This window comes from Mesocricetus auratus, unplaced genomic scaffold (assembly GCF_017639785.1).
Source record: "Mesocricetus auratus isolate SY011 unplaced genomic scaffold, BCM_Maur_2.0 Super-Scaffold_100004, whole genome shotgun sequence".
Lineage (NCBI taxonomy): Eukaryota > Metazoa > Chordata > Mammalia > Rodentia > Cricetidae > Mesocricetus > Mesocricetus auratus.
In genome coordinates this window covers 101,764,695-101,792,470 of record NW_024429189.1, presented here as the reverse complement: position 1 = coordinate 101,792,470, position 27,776 = coordinate 101,764,695, and the positions used below count along the sequence as shown (strand labels likewise).

Below are 27,776 nucleotides of genomic sequence, written 5' to 3'. Positions count from 1 at the left end.
GAAATTGCTAGAGGCCTCATCAGGGGAAAAGACTACCCATTGCATACCCCAGATACTTACGAATCTACATGGTTCTCAAAGGACAGGAGGATGGGAAAAGGTGAAGTCTTGAATGCACACTCTGCAATGGCTTCTATGACTTCCTAAAACAAGAACACAGATATATTCAACACTGCACATGGTGTGTGCATTTTTTTCTTGGTGTTAAATTTATTAGTATGGTGGTGGGGGACTTGTTTATTTTAGTCTTTGTGTATGTCTGATTTGTTGTCATTGCTATTTTTTATGGAAGTTCTGGGTTCAAAACTAGGGCCTCATGAATGCTAATTGAGTGCTCTACTACTGACTTACACACCCAGCTCATATAGTTGTCTTTAGTTTATAGAATTATATCAGGTGGCTTGGAATGGCTGGAAGGGGCTGTGTAGTTTTGGCTCCTGGTTCTATGTGGTAAAAAAGAGAGGTGGAGGTGTGGTTGGAGAATACTTCTATTTACTGATTGTTGCTTTCTCTTTTTTTGTAATGAAACCATCTAGTCATGTCAGGAAAGTTTGGACAAAAAGATAAGGTAACAATTTTTACCCATAAATTTGCTTTCTGAACCAAACTGCTATTGGCACTTAATTGTATTTACTTCTGGTCTATTTTTCATGTATCTGTGTGATTTTCTTTTTGATAATAGTTATATAATCTGTATTTAATAAATATTTTATTAAGAGATAAATAAAGGGGTGGGAGTGTAGCCTGTGGCAGGATATCTGCCTGGAGTTGGCAAGGTCCTGGGTTTGATAGTCTTTAATGCATTCAGACTTGCATAACAACCAAGCCAACGCATCGCTAGACTTTTGTCATCCCAAACTACAGCCCTGCTCGCAGTTGCTTGCTTTACCCAAGCCTCACCTCACACTCACTCTCAGCAACTGGCATATTCACCTTGGGCATTTGAGCATAGTTTTCCAAAGTGTTTTTCTTACTTAACTGGTATTACAGAACAAGCTCTTTTATTTATTTATTTATTTATTTATTTATGAGATGTATTGGTTTTTATTTTATGTGTGTGTTGTCTGCATGTGTGACTTTGTACCACGTGAATGCAGTGCCCATAGAGGCCTGAAGAGGGCATCAGACCTCCTGGCCCTGGAGTTACAGACACTTGTGATCTGTCCTGTGGGTTCTGGGAATCAAACCCAGGTTCTCTGGAGAAACAACCAATGCTTTTCACCACAGAGTCATCTCCCCAGTCCCTTATTTACTATTTCAGTGTTCCCCTACCCACACTATTTAAATGTCACATTCCCTCCTAAACACTTTTTTTTATTTACTCTTTGAACACTTTCCTGTCCAGTTGAAATGTCTGCTTTCAATCTTTACACCAAACCTTTTCCATGGACTCCTCTACTTTTCCTGCACAGTGCATAGGTTTCTTTATAGATAAGCCATTAAGCTGTTTCCCTTGCCCTGGAGTATAAATGAGGCTTTCTAATTCTGGACTGCATTTGCATACATCTTCTAAGAATGATGTGCTTGCATAGAGCAAGAACCTCTCTTACTGTTTCTTAGAAGTGAATTCACAGATTGCTTTTCATACATAATCAATTTAACTTTTTATCACAGCTGAGTCCATCAAAGTAAGTGCACTATAAAAAGCAAGTGATGTCAGGATGCAACATTTTTTATTTCATACATTTGCTCACAGGTTGTGGATACAAAGAGATTCCTGACCAAATCAGGCTTGTTGTCACTATCACATAGGTATGGACTTCTGGCACTTTTCTAGTGATTGTGGGCCAAGCAAACAGGACATTGAAACTTCCCTCACCAGTCTTACTGACTACTCTTAGCCATCAGTATGGTTGAATAAGAATTCCTTACCTGTGTAACACTACAACCTTTACATTTGTAGAAAGAAAATGGAAGTTTGACTTTCTGTGTTCTGGTTACAATGGCAGTGACTCACATCTGCAGGGTTCTCCCTGCATGCTGGTGAGGTCATGAAGTCATGAACTGCATTTTTATTTACAAAGAGCCCAGGAGGGGTGCACTACTACTACCTGTTTGCTGATAAGGCTGATGGAAAAATTTTCCAAAATCTTGCAGCCAGCAGGGCCAGAGCTGGTCCTGGAGCTCCATATTTGGCCTAGGAGTCAGCTGGAGAGCAACATCCTAACATCTGTATTTTCTTTCTCTCTTTCCCACCCATTTTCCTCCCTCCTCTCTCTGGCCAGCTCTCCTCCATCTCTACAATACCTTTAGCTACTGGTTAAAAAGCTCTATCAAATCTTCACATCAAAAAAGACTTCACTGAATTTTGCCTAATATTTTAAGTTGGCTACAGCTGAAAATTCTAGAAGTCCTCCTGGGGGAACTTTTGCTCTTTTTAACGTTTGAAATTTTGTAATGCATGTATGATTGCTCAGGCTGGGAAAACTAGAAATGACTCTTAAGCTTCTATCTTTCATGCATGCTTCATTAGTGGAATGGGTGTTAAGGTCTTCTCTTGTACCATTGCTCCCTATTACTCCAAGACTTACAAAGCTGCATTCAGTAACCTACTCTCTTAGTTAGGGTTTCTATTGCAATGAAGAGACACTATGACCATGGCAATTCTTACAAAGAAAACATTTAATTGTGGTGGCTTACAGTTCAGAGGTTTAGTCCATTATCGTCATGACAGGACATGGCAACATACAGGTAGACATGGTGCTGGAAAAGTAGCTGCTACATGTAGATATGCAGGCAACAGGAAGTAGACTGTCTCACTGGTCCTGGTTTGAGCATATATGAAACCTCAAAGCCCACCTCCACAGTGATACACTTTCTCCAACAAGACCACAAGTAACTTCAACAAAGCTACATGGTCCCAATAGTGCCACTGCCTTGGGGGTCATTTTCTTTCAAACCACCACATCTCCTGAGCACACAGATCAATGACTAACTTCTAGTAGGAAAGCTGTCCTTGAACACTTTTGCCCTTGACAGACAAGAGCTGGGAAAATTTCTATAGGTGGACATTTATGGAACCATATAAAATTAAACCCTAAATAATTTCTTTCAGAAAACGAAGCCTTAGTTTTAGAAATACTTGGGTTGATCATTTCATCCATTTCTAACACATGCTTTCTCCATTCTATTCCATACAATTGCTGGTCAGAAGTAGCTGCCTCAGGGGAGAAAAACCCTGGGATGGCGTGGGACGTGTAGTGTCTGTTCTATGTAAAAAGCAAAGAGACTGGATGTGAATGGAGACAGTGAGACCCAAAGATGAATTTCAAGGACAGCCATCAGAAAGACCAAGACAGGTGGTATAAAAACAGGAATAAAGTTCTATGGAGAAGAAGTAGAGCCAGGCCAACTCTAGGACTGGCATGAAGAGGCTGACTTACAGCACCCCCTCTTCCCTAGAACATAACATTTTATTTTTGTTGATACAATAAGCAGCTATCATATGTCAATCGGAATCCTTGCTTTGTGAGGTACATCATATGTCAGTGCTCTGGAACACATAAACTAAGGGCAGATAAGTGCCGTGACACAAAAATGACAAATTTTGCACTCTGTTTTTGTTGCAGCGCAGTATGCACCGAACTGTCAAATAGAGTCTGGCCACACTGGGAAAGTAAAATCCAAATGCACAGGAAACAGTGGGAGGAACATGTCACTACCCACCAGTGTGTTATACAAGGAATTGCACATGAAACAATGGAGAAGCATATTTCACTTACAAAATAGACATGGAAATGGTGGTGGACATGAAAGTGAGGCTGCACTTTGATTGGTCTAGGATGGCAAAACTCTCTATTGATCACCTCCTCTGTGTCAGGTTCAATTTAAGGCAGTGAGAATAGATGGGGTCACAGGATTAAAGCCCCCGTCTTTTGGGGGATTACATTTTAGGAGACCCATTAGACAATGGACACAGTGATGAAGTTAAGCAGAATGTCACAAGGTGACTGGGCACCATGTGGAAAACTAAAAACACAGAGTGAGGGGATGAGAGAATTTCTATCTGAAGGGTGCGGGGTCATCACTAGTACAAGTATGAAACAGAGAAGTCCTAGTAGTCATTACTGGGGTAATGACATTTGGGAGCACTTCAAAGGAGTAAGTGGAGAACTCCAAAACAACCTGTACAGAGATACAGTCAGCCTGGTAGAAACAGAGAACAGCAAGGAGGCTCATACAGTTCTTGTCGTAATGTGAGTGGAGTCAGAGACAAGGATCAGTTAGGGAAGGAGGCAAAGGAGAGCAGAAGGCCCCATCCCTCGTTCCTAATCTCACCATCACAAAGCTGCCTTACAAATGGGCTCGGGAAAGCAGACTACAGTTGTGCAGAGGAGGGACTGGACTTGTGTGAGGGAAGAGGAGTTTCTAACTACCAGGCTTAGGAGCCGTTCACACAGGCCTTGCACTGTAGTTATAGGACTCTGAGTGAAGTGCGTGAATCTGGAATGCCCAGTTCCTTACCCACCTGATTCCTGGAGAAAGAAAGCCTGCTACTGAATTTTTCCACATCTCAGGCTAACATTTCGAATCACATGAGTAAGAGCATGGGGTAGGGCTCTGGAGGGTATGACTGGGCCCTCTCTGGCCATCCTGGCTACCCTGTCCACCAACAGGCAGAGGGATGCAGCCCTGTGGGTGGGCTGATACCTTTAAGCTGCTAAAGCTGCCACTATTTGGACATGGTAGAGAAGCTGCTGCAGGAGTTCAGGCAGGGAGGGACATACAGCAAGCAGAGACCAGGAGCTCTCGGATGTGACTGAAGAACCACTCATAGGTCAAGTGCACAGAAAGAGTCACTCCAAGTGAACTTGGTGGCTAAGGCTGGGGAGCCAATGCATTGTAATCTATTTGCTGCATTCCAGGGGCACAAGCAGAGACAGGAGCTGGGGTGCGAGACCAGCTTAGGCCACACAGATCCTGTCTTTTAAACAACAACATAGTCCCACGTGCATTGGTAATGGCATTACTGGCAAAGGAGGCACTGGTGCCCAGCACAGCAGTTTATACCACCAAAACCAATTTCTCTGAGTAGAATTTGGCCTAGCCTGAAACCCTGTCTCTTGCTTTCTATTCCATGTTTTATTTGGTTGCAACCCAAGTACCCCAGAGATAAGATTAATTTCCCTAAATTTTAATCTTCTTTTAGAAAGAATTCCACTTTTCCCAAGGTAACTGAACCCCTTTCCATCATTTCTCAGGCCTTCCAAGACAGAAGAAAGACTAAGCAAGAACAGTTGTCTCTCTTTTGGATTCAAGGCTTTGCCACCAATTCTGGTGATAGTAACATCTCATTAAGTCCACATATAACTCTCACCTCTCATTTCCAATGGCCTTGCCCCCATCACCTCAGTGACCTACACACTGGTGCTGCAGGATTTTGATTAAGTAGGGTAAAAGTTTATGATATTGAGCTATTTCTGAACAGAGATACAGGTACCCCTGGTCACGTGACCATGACTAGAGACATAGGTAACCTTAGACACAGGGCCATGCCTAGAGATACAGGTAACCCAGGTCACAAGGCCATGCCTAGAGACACAGTTAACCCAAGTCACACAGCCTACAATATCCAATCTACCACAGGGCAACTCAGCTTCCTTCAAACCTTCTTCCAAATCACCCAATCAAAACCTGTCTTGTCAGCTTACCATAGCAAATATTCACTAAGACACTACAATTTCCTGTAAGGAATGATTTATAATAGAGTCCATGAGAGCCTGGAATAAAGGAAAGTCAGGTATTTATTGGGGAGTCACTTACAAATAACAAGGTAAGAACCACTGTGGTCTTCTGCCCAGAGGTGCTGGGGGCTGCTATATAATGTGTGACCACCACCAAAGAGAGTATGAACACGTTTCTGCCCCTTATCTGTTCCCCTATAGCACCTGAGACCAAGCCTTAATGGGTTGGTGCCCCTAAAGCTACTGGCTGAATGAGTTCCCACAATAGTTTCCCATGACATAAACCTGCCCCATTCATGAGCAAAATAAATACACTTATTACTATCCCTGCACCACCAGAGGTCTCTGGCAGATAGACATCCACTTTTAATCCTAGTGTCATATTTACACATTTACATGCTGCTCGTTTTGCCTCTAAAACCCTGAAATCCCAAATGCTTTGAAACTTGCGGTTTTTATTAAAATATTGTGTGAAAAAAGTTTTGGATTTTGGAATGTTTTGGATTTTTAGATTTTTGGGTCATGGGTGTTCAATCAGTAAAGTCTAAGAAAATCTTTCCCGCACTTAAAAAATAATCTGCAATCTGAAAGCCTTCTGGTGGTAAGCATTTCAGAAGAGACACTCATATGATACAATTTAATGGTAACAATTAATACCATCTTCAAGATGAATAAAGCAAACAAGCTAGAAATATGTGAAATGAAATTCACAAATCTTACAATGTGGAGGGAAAAATGCAAGACAGAAAATAATGCAGACTAGAATATGTAGCAATATAAGCCAAACTGTGTAACTGGTGAGCTCACACTGTTTAGGGATATACTCATATATGTACAGCTCTAAAATGTACTAAGTAGTGTTCATTGTGTTATTCAAAAGAGCCACCCTCTTGGGACAGAGGGAATGGGGTTTCTGGGGTTCTGTCTCTTGACTTAGTAGATACGTGAGAACACACATTGATGGTAAGATGTACCAGTGTCACACTCAGTCTTTGTTTGAAGTATGTTTGAAAATAGTAAAATACAAGAAAGTAACGACTAAACAAAAAAACTTAGATATTTCCTTTCCTAAATCAGTAACGTTAGAATTTTGTTAGTAGACTAAACTGCTGCCATTTAGCTTCTGAATTCAAACACAGAGATGCTTCTCAGCCTGTGAACTTGACTGTAGCACCCAGACATTATCTAAGAAAGCTTTACCCCCATAGGGCCAGGTCTCCCAGCTGCCTTTTAGCAACTTTGCTCATTCTACCTTGAAGGATATTTCTGTTGTCATGGTGAATCCATGGGTGATGACAGGTTCTTCCTCTGCAGTCCTTCCCTTCCAGCAGTCCAGCTCCACGCAGCGACATCCAGACAGGAGCACCTGGCGATACATCTCTACAGAGGAGTTTCCAGCCAACTGGCCAGCTGCAAAACAAAACCCAGAACCCTTGAGTCAAGGAAGGTATGGGGTGGGGCTTCAAAAGCTCTTTTGGCTAACAAAGCACTGGAGTATCCCAGGTTGTATCAGGGCTCCTTAGTGGTGGGTCAGGAGAAGAGGATAAGGGAGGATAAGAGAGGGGACTGGAGAGGAGAAAAGAGGAGGAGAGAGATGAAAGGTGTGTAACAATGACACATACTAATTATTTGCTTACTGGGAGTCAACTACAGGCATTTGCAGTCAACAGTTAATCTTGAAAAAAATAAACTGTCTGGTATAACTATTTTATATGAAACAGAATCCATTCAGATAATGAAAAGGGCACAGAGCAATTGAGTCACCCAAGTTTTCCTGGAGAATACATAGAAAAACACAGTTCTGTTCACGGAAGATACTAAGTAAGTGAAGATGGCAGTACTCCTCAGATTGGTGTGCAGTTTTAATTCATATTAGTCCAACAGAAATTTGGCTGCATAAACTGACATTCTGACCCAATTTTGGCAATATGGGGAGGAGGTGCTTAATTAGCCAAAGTAACCTTGAAAATTATAAACAAAAGTTGGGAAAAAACCCACACTTTCCAGTTTTAGAATTTACTACCAAGTTATAGTAATCAAGACACCATTATAGGAAGAGTATACAGGTAAATGCAAAAGAAATGAAGGTTTAGAAATAAACATTCAGTTTATGGTCAACTGTCTTCCAACAATATAGCCAATACAACTCAGTACAGAAAAATTAGTATGTTCAATGAATGAATGGACTTGGGGCAATAGGACAGGCACATGCCCCCCCAGAACCTGGATCCCTATTTCACACCAAATACAATAAATTAATGCAAAATTGATCAAGTTCTAAATGTGATATATAAAATAAGGTCTTAGAAGAAACATAGGAAGCACCAATGATTATGTGTAGCCAATAACAACAGGAAAATAAAACGAATAACAGGAAAACTTTTAAAAACTTGATATTTGTGCGCAGAGCTGAAATAACCTAGCAGAGCTATGGTGAAGCTAAGTTAGGAGTGAGCAGGCTCCACCAATGCCCTTATAATTAGTTTTGGGTTTGACTTCCCACGTCCTTGTTAAACACAGTGATTCTGAGGAAGGGGAAGTACTACAATTGCCATTCAGAATTTGAAATACCATGTGAAAGAAGGAGAAAGCTTAACTACAGGTCAGACAAAAGGAAGCAGGAGGGGCTAGCAGGCTTTGTGAATGTCCTTTAAGGGAGGGCTATTTCCTTTTAGTAAAATATGACTATTTGTATAGGTTTACTGTTTTTGGGTTTTCTTTCTTTAGTTCTTTTAAATCTATTATGTGATCTTTTTGTTTTCTTCTTTTAGTCAAAAGAATGAACTCTGAGTTATATCTCTGACCCTGGGTGCAGATTAAACTTTCTGAACTGCCCAAAATATCATAAGATTACTATGTAGCCAGAGGTTTTTCAGTAAAAAAGGACAAACCTAGTTCTTCCTTCAGAATGAACCCAACTGGCCATGTCAGTCACCTGGAAAGAAAACACCCCTAGGAAAGATGCTTTTTCCAGAGATTTTAGAAAGCAATACAAAGTACACCCCAAAAGTGGAGATTGACAATTGTATGCTCTGACTACTGCCTTCCCAGCTGAGGAGTGCTCCCCTCTACCCTTTGTTCTTTACCTTGTAATAAGCTCCGCCCATCTTCGATATTATTATCTGAGTATCTTACCATTTGGATTGGGGACCAGAGGGGAACTGGTGAGATTAGATTGTGCTCCATTCTATGCTAACTCCATACTATATAAAATATTGATTTCAGGATGTGTCTCAACCTGAGAGACTCCATTTTACAAACAGCCTTTGAGTCCAGTTTGAGTACAGATGCAGAAGCAAAACGCCTCTGTATCTTGATCAGCAGGTGAATACCACAATATGCCCAACACCACCCATGAAGCAGAGTGTGATCTATAGCTTACTCTTAACTGTGAAAAGGGTGTTACCCTATGAATTTATTACCATGAATTGGTACCTGATGTGGGAAGTCCTGTGATTATGTCAATAAAGCACTGTTGGCCTATAGAGAACCAAGATACATGGGACTAGGATTTCAGGGAGAACTCTGGGAAGGAGAAAAACAGAGAGTCAAGATGTAACGCCATGGGTTAGGAAGCCCGGAAACCTCTCCGGTAAGAGAAATCCTTAGATTAGCAATTATGGGATAAATACTTAAGTCAGAGCTAGCCAGTAAGAAACAAGCAAGGCCAACAGCTTCATAATTAATATAGCCTCCTGTGTGTTTATTTGGGACTGATGCAGTTCTAGAACCAGGCTGGCGGGAAGGCTTCTCTCAAGGAAAAGGTTTCCCTTTACAGGTACCCATAAGCAGATGTATGTATTAAAAAACTGTATAAGTAAAACCAAATACCAAAATCTACTGAACACACTAGACTGAGAAAAGAATACAAGGCTTGGGCCTCATAAAAAGGAGGACACTTATCACCATGATGACAATGACCCCTGTTGTGGAACAATCTTTGTACACTGTGAAGATGTGTTATTCTCATTGGTTTAACAAAGAGCTAAATGGTCACTAACTAGGCAGGAAGAGGTTAGGTGAGACTTTTGACCAGGGAAAGAGCTCTCTGGGATGAAGAAGGGCAGAGTTGCCAGCCAGACACAGAGGAAGCAGTAATGTACAAGATGAGGTAACAAGCCATGAGTTACATGGTAGCAAGTAAATTAATAGAAATGGGTTAATTTAAGCTATAAGAGATAGTTAGAAATAAGCCTAAGCTATCTGCCAAGCATTTATAATTAATAATAAGTCGCTATGTGGTTATTTGGGAGATGACTGGCAGGACAGAATATTTTGCTTATAGACCCTTCTGACCTGACCTGGTGTATGCTCCAGAAAGAGACTGGTAGCGAACACTCAACTATCTTAGGGGCTTCAGCTTGGATCAGTCTCCATGGTTGAGGCAAACTATCTGACTTACCACCTGCCCATTTGTTCATATGGACTGAGCCCTGTGCTGTCACAGTGACCTCAACAATCCTGCATCTCACCTGAGCAGCTTGACTAACCTAGGTTCCCTCTGACTCTATGCTTGACTCTATATCAGCACCTTTGGCATACCACCAACAGGGTTTGCTACCTAACTTCCACATAAACTCTTTCCATCTGTATCAGCCTCCTGCTTCTGCTTCTTCACAAGATCCTTTGGACTCCTTGAACTCTATTAAGGACTCTTCACCCTCTTGTGTCTATTCTGTAATCTTCATATATATACGTACACAAATAGATTTACTGTGTGATGGGTAGTATGTGACCCGAGAGTTAAAATCATTAGTCAAAATTGGAATAAAAGGAGTGCTGGTGGCCAATGTCTAGGAAATTGAGACTATCTGGTAAATGATAGCCAGTAAAACTTATGTAGCTTGTGAGCTGATTGGGATTCAATAAATTTTGGACACTGTGAGAAACACAAATAATATCTGTCTATGTTTCTGAGGAAGGGGGACTCATGACAGGAATCCAGAGTGAGATCTCCGTCATAAAGTTATGAAATTGTGATAATGAAGACACATGAGAGGTCTGAGGGAAGAGGCCATGGTACTGAGGGACAGAGCTACTTCTTTCCCCCTTAAGAAGTTAAGGAAAATCACTAATTAAAAAAAATATTTCTTTATTCATTTAATGTGGATGTGTATTTATTGCGCCACAGGTGGGGAACCTGCAGAGATAGAAGATGGTATCAAATCCCCTAAAATGAGAGTTAAGGTGGAGGATTATGAGTTGCCATGTATTTGCTGGGACCTGAACCTGAGTTCTATGCAAGACGGTAAGTGCTCTTAACCATCAGATCATCTCTGTATTCCTGGTAGTCAGTGATTTCTTGATAGAATTGTTTCTAAGAGATTAATAATAAATATATTTTGAAGCAAATCTTTTATCAAACATAAAAATTGAAGTCTGATTTCCATGTCAAAAGTTCCTTTGATCAATACATTACAAACCTGTATGTCTTGATTTATGTATTTGTTTATTTGTTTGTTTAGTTGTTTTGAATCATTGTCTCACACTGTAGTCTAGGCTAGACTCAAATTAAAATTCCTCCTGCCTCACCCTCCTTAGTGTTGGGAGTAGTGGCATGTTTTCTCTTCTTTGGTCTTTTGGATCTTTCTTTATAGCCAATGAAAGATGGCTTGGTGATAAAAAACTGTCAAAATGACTTTGAAATGGATAACATCTGTCCTGTGGAGATATACAGGGGAAAAGAAATGGGATTAGGCCAACTGGCTTAATTTTATTTTATATGCATGGCACAACACCCAACCATCAGCATAACAATGGACGACACTCTTCAGTGCTATACAGCTCTAGCAAAGGCACCAAAAGGCTGATTAAGTACATTTGCATAATCACTTTTCTTTACTAGAAAAATTAGGGCATTTAGAAACACAAATGTATTTGCAAAGAAAAAAACCGCTGACAGAACAACCTGGAAAACTCCTGATGCAGGATAATCAATTTGCCATTTATGATTGTCTCAAAGTTTATTGTCACAGCAAAACTGTCCCCATCTCTGTTGCATAAAGGACAAGGGAAAGGGTGGGAGTGAAAACTAACACTGTTGTTATTCCTAAACTTCTGAACTACAGGAAGTAAAGAATTGAAATAAGCATGAGATTAATTCATCAAAAGGTTTGTTCCTGTATAAAACAGCATTGGTAGGAAAGAACAGAGTAGGTTTGTATGTGTGCTGCTATTTTGGTGGCTGTGTTAATTGCCAACTTTATAGACTCAGAATCACCTGGGAGATGGACCTCGGGGGATACCTGTGGGAATTACCTTCATTTTGTTAACTGAGGTGAGAGGACCACATAATGCACATAGCATCTGTGATGGCTATTCTTGGTTGTCAACCTGACTACATCTGTAATTAATTACAACCGACAAAATGGCTCAGCACATCTGTGAGGGAGTTTTTTGCTTAATTGGATCATTTGATGTGGGAAGATCACTTAGTCTAATCTGAATCTTTGAGGTGGAAGACACATCTTTAATCTCCATCACACCTTTTGCTAGAAGCCTATATAAGGACATGGAAGAGGGAAGTTCTCTCTCTTTGTCTGACTCCTCCTGCCCTTTCTAGAAAGTCCATTCCTTTATTGGCCGTAGAGCCTACCTCTTTGAGATTCTGGCATATACTGAAGAGCAGCTGACATATCCAGACTCATGGACTGAACAAGTACTGGACTTTTGGACCTTCCATCATAGTCATTGTTGGGTTAGCTGGACCACAGCCTGTAAATCATTCTTATATATATGAATGTCTAGACAGTCCCCCATAGACATGCTTATCTATCTATGCATGTATGTATGTATGTATGTATGTATGTATGTATGTATGTATGTATTCAGATATGAGCTCTGCTACACTAAGAATCCCGATTAATACAGTGTCAGACTCAGACTGGGAACCTGGGATAAAGGGAATTGAGCAGCACTCTGAACTCATTCATTCCTCTTGTCCTGATTGTGGTTGCCATGTGACCAATTGCTTTAAGCTCCTGCCACCCAATTTCCCTACTATGATTACCTGGACCCTTGATCTGTGCCTCAGGGTAAATCCTTGTTTCTTTATGTTCCTTTTGCCAGAGTATTTATCACAGCAACAGGAAACTTAGACAGCTGTCTGGGGGTTGTGAAAGATGTGTTACTAAAGACACCAACACTATGACATAGTATACAATTTCTGTCTACTTTGTTAATACTTTGTTAAGTCTGCCTTTTCTGAAGTATAACTTTCCCTTTTTTTTCTTTTTATCTCAGTTGGAAATGTGGGCATGTTCTCTGGAGTACTCTGGGTTTTTCATTCTTTTGTCATAAAAGTTATCCCATCCCTACCTTCCACCCCCAATGTGGCTCTCTGCAAATATTTTCTCTCTCCTCTTCTTTTTCCTCTTCCCTCCTCCTCCATCTCCCTCTTTGAGGGCAGCTGATGAGATTTACACTTGCTTGTCCCTACCTCTGGCTTGTTGTTGATTTGAAATCTAATAAAAGAACCTATAGAAGGGACCTTGATTTTCATGGTAACATTTTTCACACTAGGTGGTATATTCCAAAATTTCTGGTACCATAAGATGCTTCAGAGAGCTTAGTCTTAGCTGACCACACATGCCATGATTGTGGAAACATGGACTATTACAAGGCCAAAACCAAAATTATCATGGAATATTTTATGTCCATCGGTAGTCAATTACCTTTACTGGTTGTGTGCTGCGTGCATGCTTGTGTGTGTGTGTGTGTGTGTGTGTGTGTGTGCGTGTGCGTGTGTGTGTATGTGCAGATGCGTATGTTGGGGAGACTGTACTATGTAGTCTTGATTTCAGTCTTTTGCCTTTAGCTTCCTAAGGGTCCCGGACTGGTTCCAGTTACCTTCCCTTCTCTATCAGACCTCATAACCCGTGACTTTTGATACCAGTATCTCCAGACAAAAAGCAGACCTCCAGCCTTCACCAACCTGAATGCAAAGATGAGATGACATTCGGACCCATGACTGCACCCTGATCTATATGGCTCCCATCAATGCCTTTGAAATTGGTACATGTGGTCATTAATGCTTTCCTTTTGTTTGTTGAACACATAACATTTTAAAACCTCTTCTGTAGTGGAACATATCACTCAGGATAACCTGGATCTCTGTCCCTGGGGCAGGCTTACTTCTACCTGGCTCACAATAAACCGTTTTCTTGTCTCCTTTAAAAGCAGAGACATTATTTTATGTCGGCAGTAACTAAGTGAAACTGGAGTGCTCTATCATAAATGATTCAAAACTTTAAGAAACATTTCTGTGAACTGTTTTACAGGTGCATTCATCTTCAAAGGACAATTAGAAGGAATTGAGTGTACTTTATGAAAAGTGTGGGGTTTGTGAGATGATAAGTAATATGCAGACATTAAAGACTGTTTACCATCCAGCACCTACAGCCTGCAAAATGCCTCCTAAGTAAATTTCTTGCTCATTCTTAAAATGAACACTTCTTATAAGAAACGGAAGTGTCCTAAAGAAGATGTATGTTGAGAAAAATCCATATCCCCAATTGTGCCATTTCTTGGAATTCCTATTATGTTTCTTGGATGTGTTGTCATTTCCATTCTCTTTTTCTCCCTAAAGTTTTAAGTTTACTTCATTTCCAATTCTGAAATTCTTTGCTTCTCTTCATGTACCATATCCTCTCACTATATTTCCATATGACTGGGGCTATGGACTAGTGGTGTGTCCTGAGTCATTCAACCCTTGGTATTTCTAAAACTATTCCTTGATATCATCTCTGCCTGGCCAAGACCACTCTCTGCAATTCACCCTAACTTTGCAAAGGAACTCCAAGCTGCAGTTACATCCCAGATAGATTTATAAGGGAGCCTCTGGTCAGGCTGCAGGGCCTCCCTTGCCTTCATCACTTGTGACAGTGTTGGTTGCAATCACTGGAGAATTGAGTCTGATTACTAAGGCATCCAGGGAGAGAAAAGACCAGAAACTTGAAATTAACAGCTTTGCTATTATTGCAACCTTTGGAGGAATTTCTCCTGCCCTAAAGCCTATTGAGTAGTTGTCTACCTTTATGTTTATCATTGTTTGGATGTTTCCCTTCAAAGTGATATTCTTTCAGAAAGGGATGCACCTGTCAACTTGGTGTCCTCCTCCTGTGGACACTGTCACCTTCAATAAATGAAGATGAGCACAATTTTTGCCAACTTTCAAGTCTGTCACACTCGTTCAGGGCATGTGACCTCACAGCTGCCCCTATTATGAGAGCAATCCAGGTTACCAAGGATGCACCAAATTCACTGTTGTCTCACTGAAAACACAAAACTCTTGATTATAGAGTCCAGTGATATTAAAGGGCCTAACTGAGACACTATGGAAGATACAAAGTCATTTCCTCTCCTAAGAAAATCAATTTCAGCCCTAAGCCTTAGTGTTGGCAGATGTATCAGGTCTCTGTCTCTGTCTCTGTCTCTGTCTCTGTCTCTGTCTCTGTCTCTGTCTCTCTCTCTCTCTCTCTCTCTCTCTCTCTCTCTCTCTTTCTCTCTGTATTCCCAAACATGCTCTCTGTGGGAAGCACCGTTACTGGACATGGAAAAATAAGGCGCACCCCTAACCTTATCACCTGGCAGGGGAGTGGAATATGAATGATAATGATTTCTGCTTAGCATGGATTTTAAGCTCTCCTCATACTCCTTTACTTTCTTTCTCTTCCTTCTATTTTTCCTTGTCAATAGAACATTATTATTAGGGTCCAATAGGCTTTAGGTTCTCCTCCCAGCCCTGGAAAATAAATCTAGAATCTTCTCATGCTGTCATGGCAACTCCTTGTCCATGGAGGTGGTCAGTGTCACTTCTGTTGTATGGTGTAATTCTAACAATAAGAATAATGAAAATCATGCTAGATGGGGCTGGAGGAGTGGCTTAGGGGACCTCTAGATACTTCACTCTCATAGAGGGTCATAAAGCAGGGACTTTCACAGAGGTAGATATGGATATCAGTCATAGAAACCCATGTTTAGGGTGCATGGTCAAACTGAAATTATAGATACCCAAAAAAACAGGGAATACCTGGATACCTGGGTCCCTGATGATGTTCATGAATCCCTGACTGAGCCAAACCTCAGCAGCTGATGTTTTGCTGCACGAGGTATAAATTCCTCATTCATTGGGTCACTTAGATGGTTTCTAATCATGAAGCCACAGGAACCCTTCTCTTTTAATTTATCTCCATTTTTATAAAGAAGCCAATAAAGAGTGTCATTTAAAGGAAAATTCAAGTAGGGCCCATTTATTTCCTAAGTTTATTCCACCCACCACTCATTTTTCTTAGGCCCATATGTAATTCAAATGAAATAAAAATGATAAAAGCTTGCATATGCTACAGTCTAGTGAATGAGAGAGAGGTAAAAGAAGGGAGTGGATGACACTCAGCTTTGGGTGAATAGTGGTTGGTCCATAAGGGAACAATCAGGATTTTTCTGAAGCCAAGAAAGTATATAGGAAAAGAGAATAACTATCTGAGAACTTCAATGAGATAACTTAGTTAATCAGATTATTTGGTTAACTTATTCCAGTATTTTTCAACATCAGATCTCAAATCTTGCATTTTGTTCTACATGGGACAAGGATACTAATGTGGCAATGACACAGAACATAACTTCCTTCATACAGAACCGTAACCTTTCAGATTTTTGGAGATTGTGAAATTTTATGAGCCAGTTATGGTGCCAGTTGAAATGCCACCTGGGGAGAGGCTTTGACTTTTTTTTCTCCTCTTTGAGCCACTGGGATAGATTCCTTAGAGAGACAGATAATACCTTAGAGTATAGTCACAATAGGTACACTGCCAAGGCTGTCCTAAACTCTCAAAAGTGGCCACTGTCATTAATAGCCAGCTTGTCCTGTGCATGTATTTTATTAATCTGATGTTTCCTTTTGGAATATCTTCATGTTTAATGAGGGGCATTAATAGGGATAGAAAGGACATAATTCAGAGACTGCCAAACAGATTCCTTCCTTGGGCTGTATATATTTATTTTTTATAGTCCCTCTGAAGGTATCAAAAGAAAATAGCCCAAGTTTTGAAATTCTTCTTGTTTGGGTTGAGAGTGGAGTGGTTCAGAAACACAAGTTCTTAAAATTCTCCAAGAGGAGTAGTGGCCAGGACTGGTGATCACCTGGGTCACTCAGTTTTACCTCCTCTGGTCAGAACACAACCCCAGTGATGTCACCATCTGCGTGAGCACAGCATTGTTTATGCTCATGTGTATGGAACCCTCCTTAGGCTACCATTTGTGCCTATGAAACAGTATTTCTGTGTTTTCTATTTGTTTTATAAATGTATATGAAGAACAGTCATGTGCCCGAAAAATTCAAGACAGCAGACAGGCAAGGGGCCTGCAAACTATGTTTAAAATTTAGTTTATTTCTTAGCCATTGATTTTTAAATTTAATTGGATTCTACATTAGGCTTTGGTTATATTTCTTTTTTAGAGCATGGTTAAACAATTTGGGGAGAGTTTGAATTTTTATTACAGAAATAGTCATATTTGTTCAAAGGTCTTTGGGAAATAATTCATTTTGTATGTAATTAAGGCATCAGTCTCACTACTGGCATATGAAGTAAAGGCATATTTTGACCCATAAATAAAAAAAAGACTTTTCACTTCCTATGGGAAGTCTTTCCCTCCCTCCCTATCTCCTTCCCTCCTTCTCTCCCTTCCTCCTCCCCTCCCTCCTTCTCTCCCTCCCTCCCTTCCTTTCTTTCCTGATTATATGGTATTCTCAACTCCCTCACAGGAAAGAGAATGCTTTGACTTGAACTAGGAAAGTGTAATACGGTGGGCATTTAATCTAATTAAAATCTGTGTGATGCAAACCACAGCACAACAGCTCAAAAAGACAGAGGAAGAATAACAAGTGGAATGCTCAGGGTATCACAACAACAGTTAGCAGCACTCATGGGTTAAAATCTGTTTCTGGAAATGTGTACAAGGATGTTACTAGAAATCAAATAATGAGATGGAATAGTCAGGAATCCTGTGATGTAAATTAGATACAGAACTGTGAAGATGCTGGCTTGAACTCTTTTTGCAGTAAACAGTAGGTTGGTGATCAGTGCTGGAGCACTTGCCTACCTTGAGATGCCCTGGCTTGCATGCCTAGCAGAACAGGGGGAAAGGTGAGTTCTTTTATTTCCTAGCAGCTAAACATTGTATCTTCTGAGAATTGTTAGACATTAATATGCAAATATCCTATCTTGTTTTATTAGTGTATAATTACTGCACAGAATCGTGGGCTTCCCTATAAGATTTTCATGCAAGTTTATCATGTACTTTGATCTAATTTGTTCCATTTATCCTCTATTGTCTTCTTTCTCCTTCATCTTACTGGTCCCCATTCAGTCCTCAGAATAGTGCCTCATCTGTCTTCAGGGATGCATTTTTTAAAAGATTTATTTATTTATTATGTATACAGTGTTCTGTCTGCATATATGCCTACAGGCCAGAAGAGGGCACCAGATCTCATTATAGAGGGTTGTGAGCCAACATGCGGTTGCTGGGAATTGAACTCAGGACCTATGTAAGAGCAGTCGGTGCTCCTAGCCTCTGAGCCATCTCTTTAGGCCCAGGTATGCATTTTTAAAGTGTGATCTCTAGTTGAACCCATTTTCCTGAAAAATGTCAAACACTCTGTTCTTCACAGTCAAATAATACTCCACTGTGTTTATATATTGCTGTGTTAGTGAGACTGGGTCCACATGCTGGCTATTGGAAAGTGACCCAACACACATGGATGTTCAGAAACTTCTCTTGTATGCTTAATTGTATTTCTTCAGATACACACCCGAGAATGGTGTGTTCTGTTTTCAGATTTTTTTTGGAAACCTGTGCTCAGCCTGGCCTAATGAAGCCCAACTCTTCTGTGACCAGGGAGCAGAGTTATGCTCAGGGAGGAGGATGTTAGTGATTGCCAAGAAATTAATTTGCGTGAAAAACCATTGCTGAAGTGCAATTTATAAAAGGAAACCAACACGGGAATTTTGAACTATATTCTTTGAGTTCAATTCTGTTTGTGTTTCAAAACACAATACTATTGTGTTTCAATACTGAATAATTTTCCCATAACTGCTATTGTGATATTATAATGTAATACAATACATCATCAGCAACTGCATATTATTTTTAGTAATTATGTAATTTGTTACATACTAAAATTACTAATGGACACATCTATAGAATTAAAATTTAAGTTGGAAGATAGAAGTAGAAATATCTTTGTGAACCATACCCTAAGAAGAAAAAAGGATACATTTCCTTTCTAGATTTATCTAGAACTTGTCACTGAAATAGTTTGGAAACCATGCCTCATAGCACAAGGTCCACACTGTTATTAAAGTACTTTGTTCCCCACCAAAAGGGACCAGGGCTTATTATGGGTTATGTGCGTGTGGGGGCAAAATGGAAGGATAAGGGGGGTGGGAGTCTGCCTCTGCCTCTGAATGAAAAGGTAGGCATTTCCAAAGATCAACAGGTTCTGTCATCATAAAAGGATAAACAGAGGCAACTGAGTATTAAAGGGAGAAAGAACAGAATTTTAAAGGACAGTCACATATCTATATAATACCAGACAGATTAAAGGGTGATATATTCTGGTGTGGTGAAAAGAATAAATGGGGAGAAATGAATATAAACACAAATGCTGGGAGTTTTTGTACAACAAAGGATTACCATCATGGTACCAGGTATAGCAGCTTCTAGGCCAGAGAGGTAATTCCACATGTGCAAAAGTTAGACACACATTTCTTTTAAAATCCTGTCCTTAGTATGTGATAAAGACAAGACTCTACTGTAAGTGGTGTCTTTTCAAGGTAGAATTTCTTGGATTAAGTTCTTTTTTAAAAAATCATATTTTTCTTTTATTTTCTCTCCCTCTTCTTTTTTGAGATTGGGTCTCACTAGCTCTGGCTGATCTAGAACTCAGTCTATAGACCAGGCTGGCCTAGAACTCACAAAGTTCTTCCTTCCTCAGCCTCCCAAGTACATGAGCCTCCACACCCAGGAAAGCAAAAATCTGGATTTTAACATGACATTTTGACACACTTCCTTGAACCTTTTGTTTTAAAGCATCTACACAAACTGTGACATTCTTTCCAGTTGTACATGGAGGTCATAGGTCACAGTTGCATTGGAAGCATATGTGACTGCCACTAGTAGAAATCACAGATATTTTCAAATTTATTCCACAGTGCTTCCAAGCATTTAAAAGTTGTTAATAAAATATATACAGTATTTTAGTACAACTTATTTTAATATTTGTTGAAATGTCAGTGAATTTTGTCCTTTTTCATGCTAGTTATTTTTATTTCATATACTTACAGTCTGAGAAGGGCCCAAAATCTTCAGCAAGCTGTGACCTCTTTCATTGTTCAAATTCCTGACACTGTATGAACAAAGTTTATTTTCTGCCACTGCATTGGGATTGATTTGCTATGCAGCAATGAGTAAACTATAATAAGGCTCAGGATGAGTCAAGCAAACAGTTAGTTTTGTGGCATGGATTTTTCTTAGTAGACAACACCAGCAGAAACAAATCACCAGTGTGCAGGCATGTAATTCTGACAAGCATTTAAACTGCAGTACAACTGACTGTAGAACTCATATACTACAATACTGACTAGTGGTTCTGGACTGTGTAGATTACCCTGATATGGCCCATTATGGCTGTCTCAAGGTTACATTGCTACCTTTGCCCAAGATTGTTTCTCACTTAGTGTAGGAACACCAACTATGTACTTGAGATTGGAGCATAGGCTGTACTTAGGGAAGTACTGAGGATATGCTAAGTAAGTCTGAAGGATATGCTAAGTATGTCTAGAGAATTGGCCTCTGATAGACACTCCTATATGCAGCCTGGAATTTTCTTAGATGCCATATTTTCTTAGGTATCCAGTGCTTGGATCTGGTTTTTATGGGTATCATTGTGAGTCCAACCTGCAGCACCAACTGAACAAGCTCAGACAAGGTCCACTAGCCCAGCAATACAACCTGGAAGGCATGAGGTTCATCTACCTCTCACAGATACCAGGCAACTCCCCAGACTTCAGCTGTTTTACAAACATGAGGATTACAAAGCAGGGAAAGCGATGTGGTTTTTACAAAGCTTTTCTATTCTTTTTAAAACCATTAGCTGATTTTCTCCAAGGATATTTTAAAGTTTGTGATTAGAGATAAAAACTTTCTTTTATTTTTAATGATATATCAAAAGCCTTGCCAATGCTCAGTTTAGGATCAATGTAGGACACAGAGTTTACTGTTAAACTTTCATTTAGACAATACCTGTTTGTTTAGAGGCCTGTTTCACCTTGAAGAGAAAACAATTTGACTCACAGCAGTCACTGAGAGTCTCGGAGTCCTTAAAGATGAATACAGCATAGAAAAGCAGGTGGGGTTGTCAATGTTGTGTGTGTGTGTGTGTGTGTGTGTGTGTGTGTGTGTGTGTGTGTGTTGCTGGGTGTGGAACACGGCTTCCTGTACACTAACCAAGCACTCTGAGTCATATTCCCTCTGGAAATGCCTGTAAGTTAACTATACTCTCAATCCTATTACACAAAATCCCATCGACCAGAAAACACCAGCTGCTGGTACAGTCTATGAGACTCTAAAACAACACACACTGTGGAGAGGAGAATGAAACAACTTTACAAATACACACAGGATGGCTTCCAGCTGGGGAGGTCAGCAAGGCAACCCAAGTCTCCAGAGGCATTGCCCAGGACAATAACAGATGCTAGAGAGTAAAATCTGGCAGGGCTAGCCACTGAACAGTCAGAAACCCATAGTACCTGTGAGGTAGGTGTTGTGTGAGGAATTGATGAAATAGTGAGACAGGGGCTGAGACATGTCTTCATTCAAATCCAGTTTCTCAGGTGAGACGACTCCATTTTCTTCTCCACTCAGGTAACGCATGAATCCATCCACTGACATCTGCCCTGGAGAAAATGGATTGACAGGCTTGTGAATGGTTCAGCATTCTGACACTGGAAGGGTCAGCCAGCTCTGATCCATCTCAAACAAGCAAAACCTGCTCTGCAGCATCCGAGGAGAAGACAGCAGACATGGTTTTCTCTCAATACAGACACACACTAGGATCGTGCTGGACTTTACCATTATTTCCATATAAATGAAGGAAATAAGTAGTTATTCTGAAGGCTCTTCGGTTTTTCAGAGGATTTAAAATACAAACTTCCTGTTTTTAGACATAATAGTGAACATCAAATTCATGGATTAAAATAGAAAGGTTGCCATGTAGTGGTGGTGCAAGCTTTTAATCCCAGCATTTAGGAGGCAGAGGCAGGCAGAACACTGAGTTTGAGGTCAGTCTAGTCTATAGGGCAAATTCCAGGACAGCCAGGGCTACACATAGAAACCCTATCTCAAAACAAAACAACAACAACAAAAAGGTTAACCACATTGAGTTGGTTTTCCAAATTTTCCACCAGGAATATATATTGCTTTATTTTTATAATAAAAAAATCATGAACAACTAGTTTTACTTTAAGTGTTTAAATCTTTTTTTTCTCTTATACAACACAAAGATAACAATGACTTGTGCTTTGCATAGCAAACTGAGAGCACACACAGGAGGAGCTGTGAATTTTATTTACAAGTTTATTTGAAATAGAGAAAAAGACTTTCTATTTATGACTCAACTCAGACATTTTTCTTATAACTTTTTGAGGTAGACCTAGCTAAATATTTAGGCTGTCCTTTTATTTCAGCATTACTGTGGTATACTTGGTGAACAAAAATTATGCATATTTAGAGAGTACAATTTGAAACTGCCTTACAAGGCCCGAGACAAGCCTTCATTGCCCACTCAGCAGCCTTATAGGCCCACAGAGAGTGGTCATCATAGTGTGTTCGTCAACTTTAACACAGCTTCTAAACAACAGGAAAGAAATGGGAAATGAAGGCAGTGTCAGTAAAAGTTGGGGTAACTATCTTAATTTCTTGTTGGAATAGTTTTGTGTTCATTTAAAAGTGCTAATGTTCATTGAAGAAAGTTAGGCACTGAGATAAGCAGGGAGAAAAAAAATCTTCAGATCATTCTTTGGGAGATTTGCTGTGTATCATCAAAACAATGTGTGTGTATTTCAATAGTGTGCAAATATATACATTTATATATGCACACACATATATAATATAGTACAGTAATTTCTTCTGAATTAAAGAACAATATATTAAATTCTCTATGATTAGTGTTTAACTTGAACTCATGAAATATATACTTAGTTATATTTTATATAATATAAAACACAAAATATAAGACTAAGCAACAATCTATTACTATTGGTTATTGAATTTGTTTAAAATATTTTGCAAGAGATAAATGACACTGTATTAAATGCCATGCCAGTTAAACCTTGATGTATATATTTAATTCCTTCTGCAGGCTGCATTGGCAGGAACAAAGCTGTTGTTTTTTAGGTGTACCATTTATAAATAGCAGAATTAACCATGTCATTTTATCATACTAGTTTTTCACATATAACATATTTTTCAAGATAACTAATACCAAAGTTATGGGAATATTAGAGATGAATCAATGTTAATATTATTAAGTTATAAATAAGTAAATAAATAGAAGCTTGACTACTGGCTCTCTAAAAGAGAGTGGCAATCGTATGAAAAACTTTTTTTACATTTTTATTTATCATCATTATCACTATCTGTGTGCATCCATAACGTGGGAGGGTGCATACGCCATGGTACATGTGGGATTGAGTGGACAATTCTGTGGAAGTTTTTTTTTTGTCACCTTTACCTGAGTTCCAGGGGCTGGACACAGGCCACCAGGCTTTGTCAGAGCAGAAAGAAACATCTTTCTATACAAATGTCTGAATAGAGACAAATATTTACATCACAAACTGCTAAAAATGTACCCCACTATCATTATGTACCCCATAATGATGAAAGGGATAAGTGCTAAGAAAGGCTCTTAATTTGAGATGGAAAATATGATATAAAAGGCTTTAGTTGACATGCTTGTGACCTACAGCAGCAACCCACCTGCAGGTTATATTTGTGATCAGTCTTTAAGAGACACCATCATCTACACATCCAAATAGCCATCACTTAATATAGTGACCATCCTGGACACATGGCTGTCACAAAGACCATCTGCCATTGAAGCCTGCTGTTAAACATGGACTGATCATGAATCTCATAAATAAACCAGTCAGCTTAGTGCCAAAGCTATTTATACAGATGCGTTAAAAATATTTTAGAGTATAAAACTCTTGAGGCAAAGTTTCATAAAATATTCAATTTTTTCTAATCTTCCAGTTTTCTGTAAACTTGTTAAACATTACTCCATCCTTCCCTTCCTCTTTTCCTTTCTTTTTCCTCTCTTCACCTTCTATTGATTTAACAACTTATTTAACACCTGCCATGTGCTAAACACAGACAAACAGCACAGGAAATGCAGATCCAGACCCTGCCTTCAATGAGCTCACAATCTGGTAGGAGGAACTAGTTTTTACCCCTTGAGGGGCAGGCATTGACACAGCAATGTATATCATCCCAGCTCTGCCATCCTTGGGGTCTCCCATGAAGCTTCTGCACCTAGTCAAATTAATTCTTTTGCATGATTAGAGTGATTCAAACTAGAAAATAGTTGTAAAAGTGTAAGATCACTCAGGACAGTAGGAGTTTTTCATCCCATGTTTTCCTCTTATCTAAATGACAGCTTCATACAAAGTTGTCTGTCACTGGGGCAATACCATAGGGACCAGAAACTGAATTCCATGCCAAGAAAGAATGGCAATAGAACTTCTGGATGTGAGTGAATTCTAGTAAGGAGGCACTCACTTTAGTTTCCAAGTGAGTGGGAGCTTGGTGTACATTCCTTTTTAATGGAATACAAAGCGTACCAATAGAGGATGGTGTGACCTAGCATCCCATTTGTATGGGGCTGAGCTTGACTCTGAGGCTGTCCATTTGTATTTGTCACATTCTGGTAATAAATAACTTCTGGCTTTACAAGATAAATGAATAAATAAATAAATAAATAAAGTATATGTCCATAGAGAGTAGGTGGCAAACAAGTTTTCTTTTTAAAAAGGCTTGTTTCATTTTTAATTGTGTGTGTATGGGTATGTGCACATAAGGCAGTGCCCACAGAAGATAGAGGTATCAGATCCCCCTAGAGCTGGACTTACAGGTGACTGTGAGTCACCCAGTGTGGGGGCTCAGACTCAAGTTCAGTCCTCCACAAATGCAGTATGCACTCATCACTTTTGACCCATCTCTACAGTCTGTAAGGACAGGTGTAAGTAAGGTCAGCATTAATACCTATACATTGTTAAAACCTTCTGGGAACCTGTGTTGAGACTTTGGACTTTGTGATATTGAATACAAATGGAGGCTACATAATCTACAAATGTCATCTTCCAATGAAGCCAATATAATTCAGGTCAACATGTAAGAGAATGTCAAAATTTTATTCATTCATTAATAAGAAAGCCAGGAAGACGCAAAAGCCAGTTTAAAGATGTTATGAACCACTATATCTATCTATCTATCTATTTATCTATCATCTATCTGTCTATCATCTATTGATCTATCTATCATCTATCTTAAAATTTTAATGAAAAAGTTAAAATTTAAAATAGAAAAATATGTGTCTTTACTTTTTTTTTCTTTTCAAGTTTTTATGCTGAGAACTGAGTATAGTACCTCATACATGCTAAGTGAGTATTCTATCTTTGGCCTATATGCCTAGTGTCTTTGTCAACAAAAAACAAACCAAAGACCAAAGTTAAAAAGAGACATGGATAAAACTACTAAATTAAATATAAACCTAGTTTTATATAATCTCTCCTACCGTTAATGTTTTATAGAAATCAAATATTTTAATGTGCGTTTTCCTTTTTTGGTGCTGAATATTGAATCAAGAACCTAATCCATTATAAACAGGCACCAAAACACTGAGCTATGACTCCAGACCCTTAACATAATATTTAGCAAAGACCACAGGCAGAAAAAAATTTAGGAGTTTAGATGAGTTAGTGCTTTTTCAGGTTACTTATATTAAACAAAAAATCCCCAGGGAAGGAAGTTATGAAACTTTATTTTAAAATTTTACTCATTAATATTAGTGAATATACATGCATATGAATGATGGTGTGGGCATAAGTGTGCCACAGGGTGTGGTTCTCTTCTCCCACTGAAGGCTCTAGGAATCAAACTGAAGAAGGCAGGCTTGAAGTGGGGGCATCATTCTACCTGCTGAGCCATCTTGCTGGATGACATTAATCTAAATTTGAATAAGAACAATGTATAGGTTTGCAGAGTGGTCAGATAAAATTAAAATATGCTGAAGAATGTAGATCATCAGACATTTTCCACTCCAGAGCTCTACCTGCTAATTACAGGAACAAGTACTCAAGAGTTTTGATGCCCCAAGTGAATGGATAGAGGTGACAAAGTCAAGAGATGTCCCTGTGAAAACTGGAATTAGTCAATGTACACTGTAGAAGGTGAGTCACTGAAAGAGGCAGGAGTTCAATTTCAAAATGTATTTCACAGTTTGCACAATGTGTGAAATGTGCCTTCAACTGGTCAATGTGTGGGGGCAGAGAAAGCACTCTTAAATTTTCACTGCTTCCAGGTAGCCTACTGTGGAAGAAAGATGCTGTCACTGATTTAAAAGCACCAGCATAAATGGAAAAAAAGTCTTTCACTGTGAAAAACTTCTATTTATTTTCCTAGTCCATGGAGGAACACAGAAGATGGAAAACATTGTGAACTGACATGGGATAGCACTAAACACTGTAATTCAGTGTCAAACATGTACAACACTATGAGGATATGAGTTTAGTCCCCAGCACAGTAAACGCAAAGCAAAGCAAAGCAAAACAAACAAAACCAAACAGGAGCCTGTGAGATGACTCAGTGGGTAAAGGTTTGCTACATGCCTAAGCCGAGTTTGATCCCCAGGATACACATGGTAGGACAGTTGTCCTCTGACTTCTACATAATTCTACACATATACACATACATGCATGGAAATAAATGTAATAAAACAATAAAAAACAAAACAAAATCCAAACCAACCAAGCAATCAACTAAATAAAACATTGTCTTTCTAAACAAGTTGGTAACCAGACAAGACTTCCAGTTTCCACATTCTTGCCAGCAGTTAAGTCAAGGGTAAGCCAACTCAGGCCTCCTTAACACTTTTCCTCAAGCTTTCGAGTTCTGTGAATTCAAGTTGGTCAATATATTAGGAATTATTGCTAGCTGAATAAAAAACAAAACAAAACAAAAACAGCCCCACATCAGTAGGATTGCAAAACACTAGGCCACAGTGGGAGCAATGGTACATACAGTTTTCTGGAATAAAGTCAAATGAAGTTTAAAGGGTAAGGCCCCAGATGACAAAGGATAAAAATAAATTCCATGACATTTTTTTTTCTGAAGAGAGACTGGTTTGTTTTCCATTGTCCATGTTGGTCACATAATATGGCCTTTATGGGAACACATACTATTATACAATTTGGAGACAATGTAGGGAAACATAAGTCCCTTGGTGAATGCAGTAACACTGTTTTGTAAAGTGCTTCAGAAGAAACTCCAGGTTCAATGAAAAAAGAAACTGGAACTGCATAGAAAGGGAGACAAGACCTGACTTCATTAGAACCATATGCAAAGAAAGGGAGACCAGGCCTGACTTCATTAGAGAGGAACCACCTTTGAAGAGACCCTAGAGGCAGTGACTTGACCAGATGAGGCTCCCCATGGGCCATTTAAATGTCTGTTCATTTTTTCAGACTTATTTGTCATAAAATTTCAAGTATCCGTGTGGTTTTGCACTGATGTCATGACTACGCACCACACTCTCCCTCTATCTGGCCCTCTCTTGTCCTTGAGACAGACAGTAACTGCCATTCAGCTGTTGCCCTTCTGTGGAATAAGGAAGAGATAATTTCAAAACCCATCTGGGACACTCTGACATCTCCCAGAGGTGCTTTAAACCTGTGCAGTAAGCCCATGACACTCGGCAGTATGTAGTTCATCCATATAACACACAAAAGCTCCTGGAGGACTTACAGAGTAAAGGCATCA

General features: G+C 39.5%; 1 protein-coding gene across 3 annotated transcripts in view; it reads right to left on the bottom strand.

Annotated features, from left to right (window-relative positions):
• Positions 1–27,776, bottom strand: part of Plcb1 (phospholipase C beta 1) — a 667,876-nt gene that overhangs the window by 157,813 nt on the left and 482,287 nt on the right. For all 3 annotated transcript variants that reach the window (XM_040746354.1, XM_040746355.1, XM_040746356.1), the window contains 3 exons: positions 21,491–21,637; positions 6,937–7,094; positions 61–143 (listed from right to left, as the gene is read on the bottom strand). In XM_040746354.1, the coding sequence (XP_040602288.1) occupies positions 61–143; positions 6,937–7,094; positions 21,491–21,637 (388 nt within the window). The remainder of the gene's footprint in view (positions 1–60; positions 144–6,936; positions 7,095–21,490; positions 21,638–27,776) is intronic.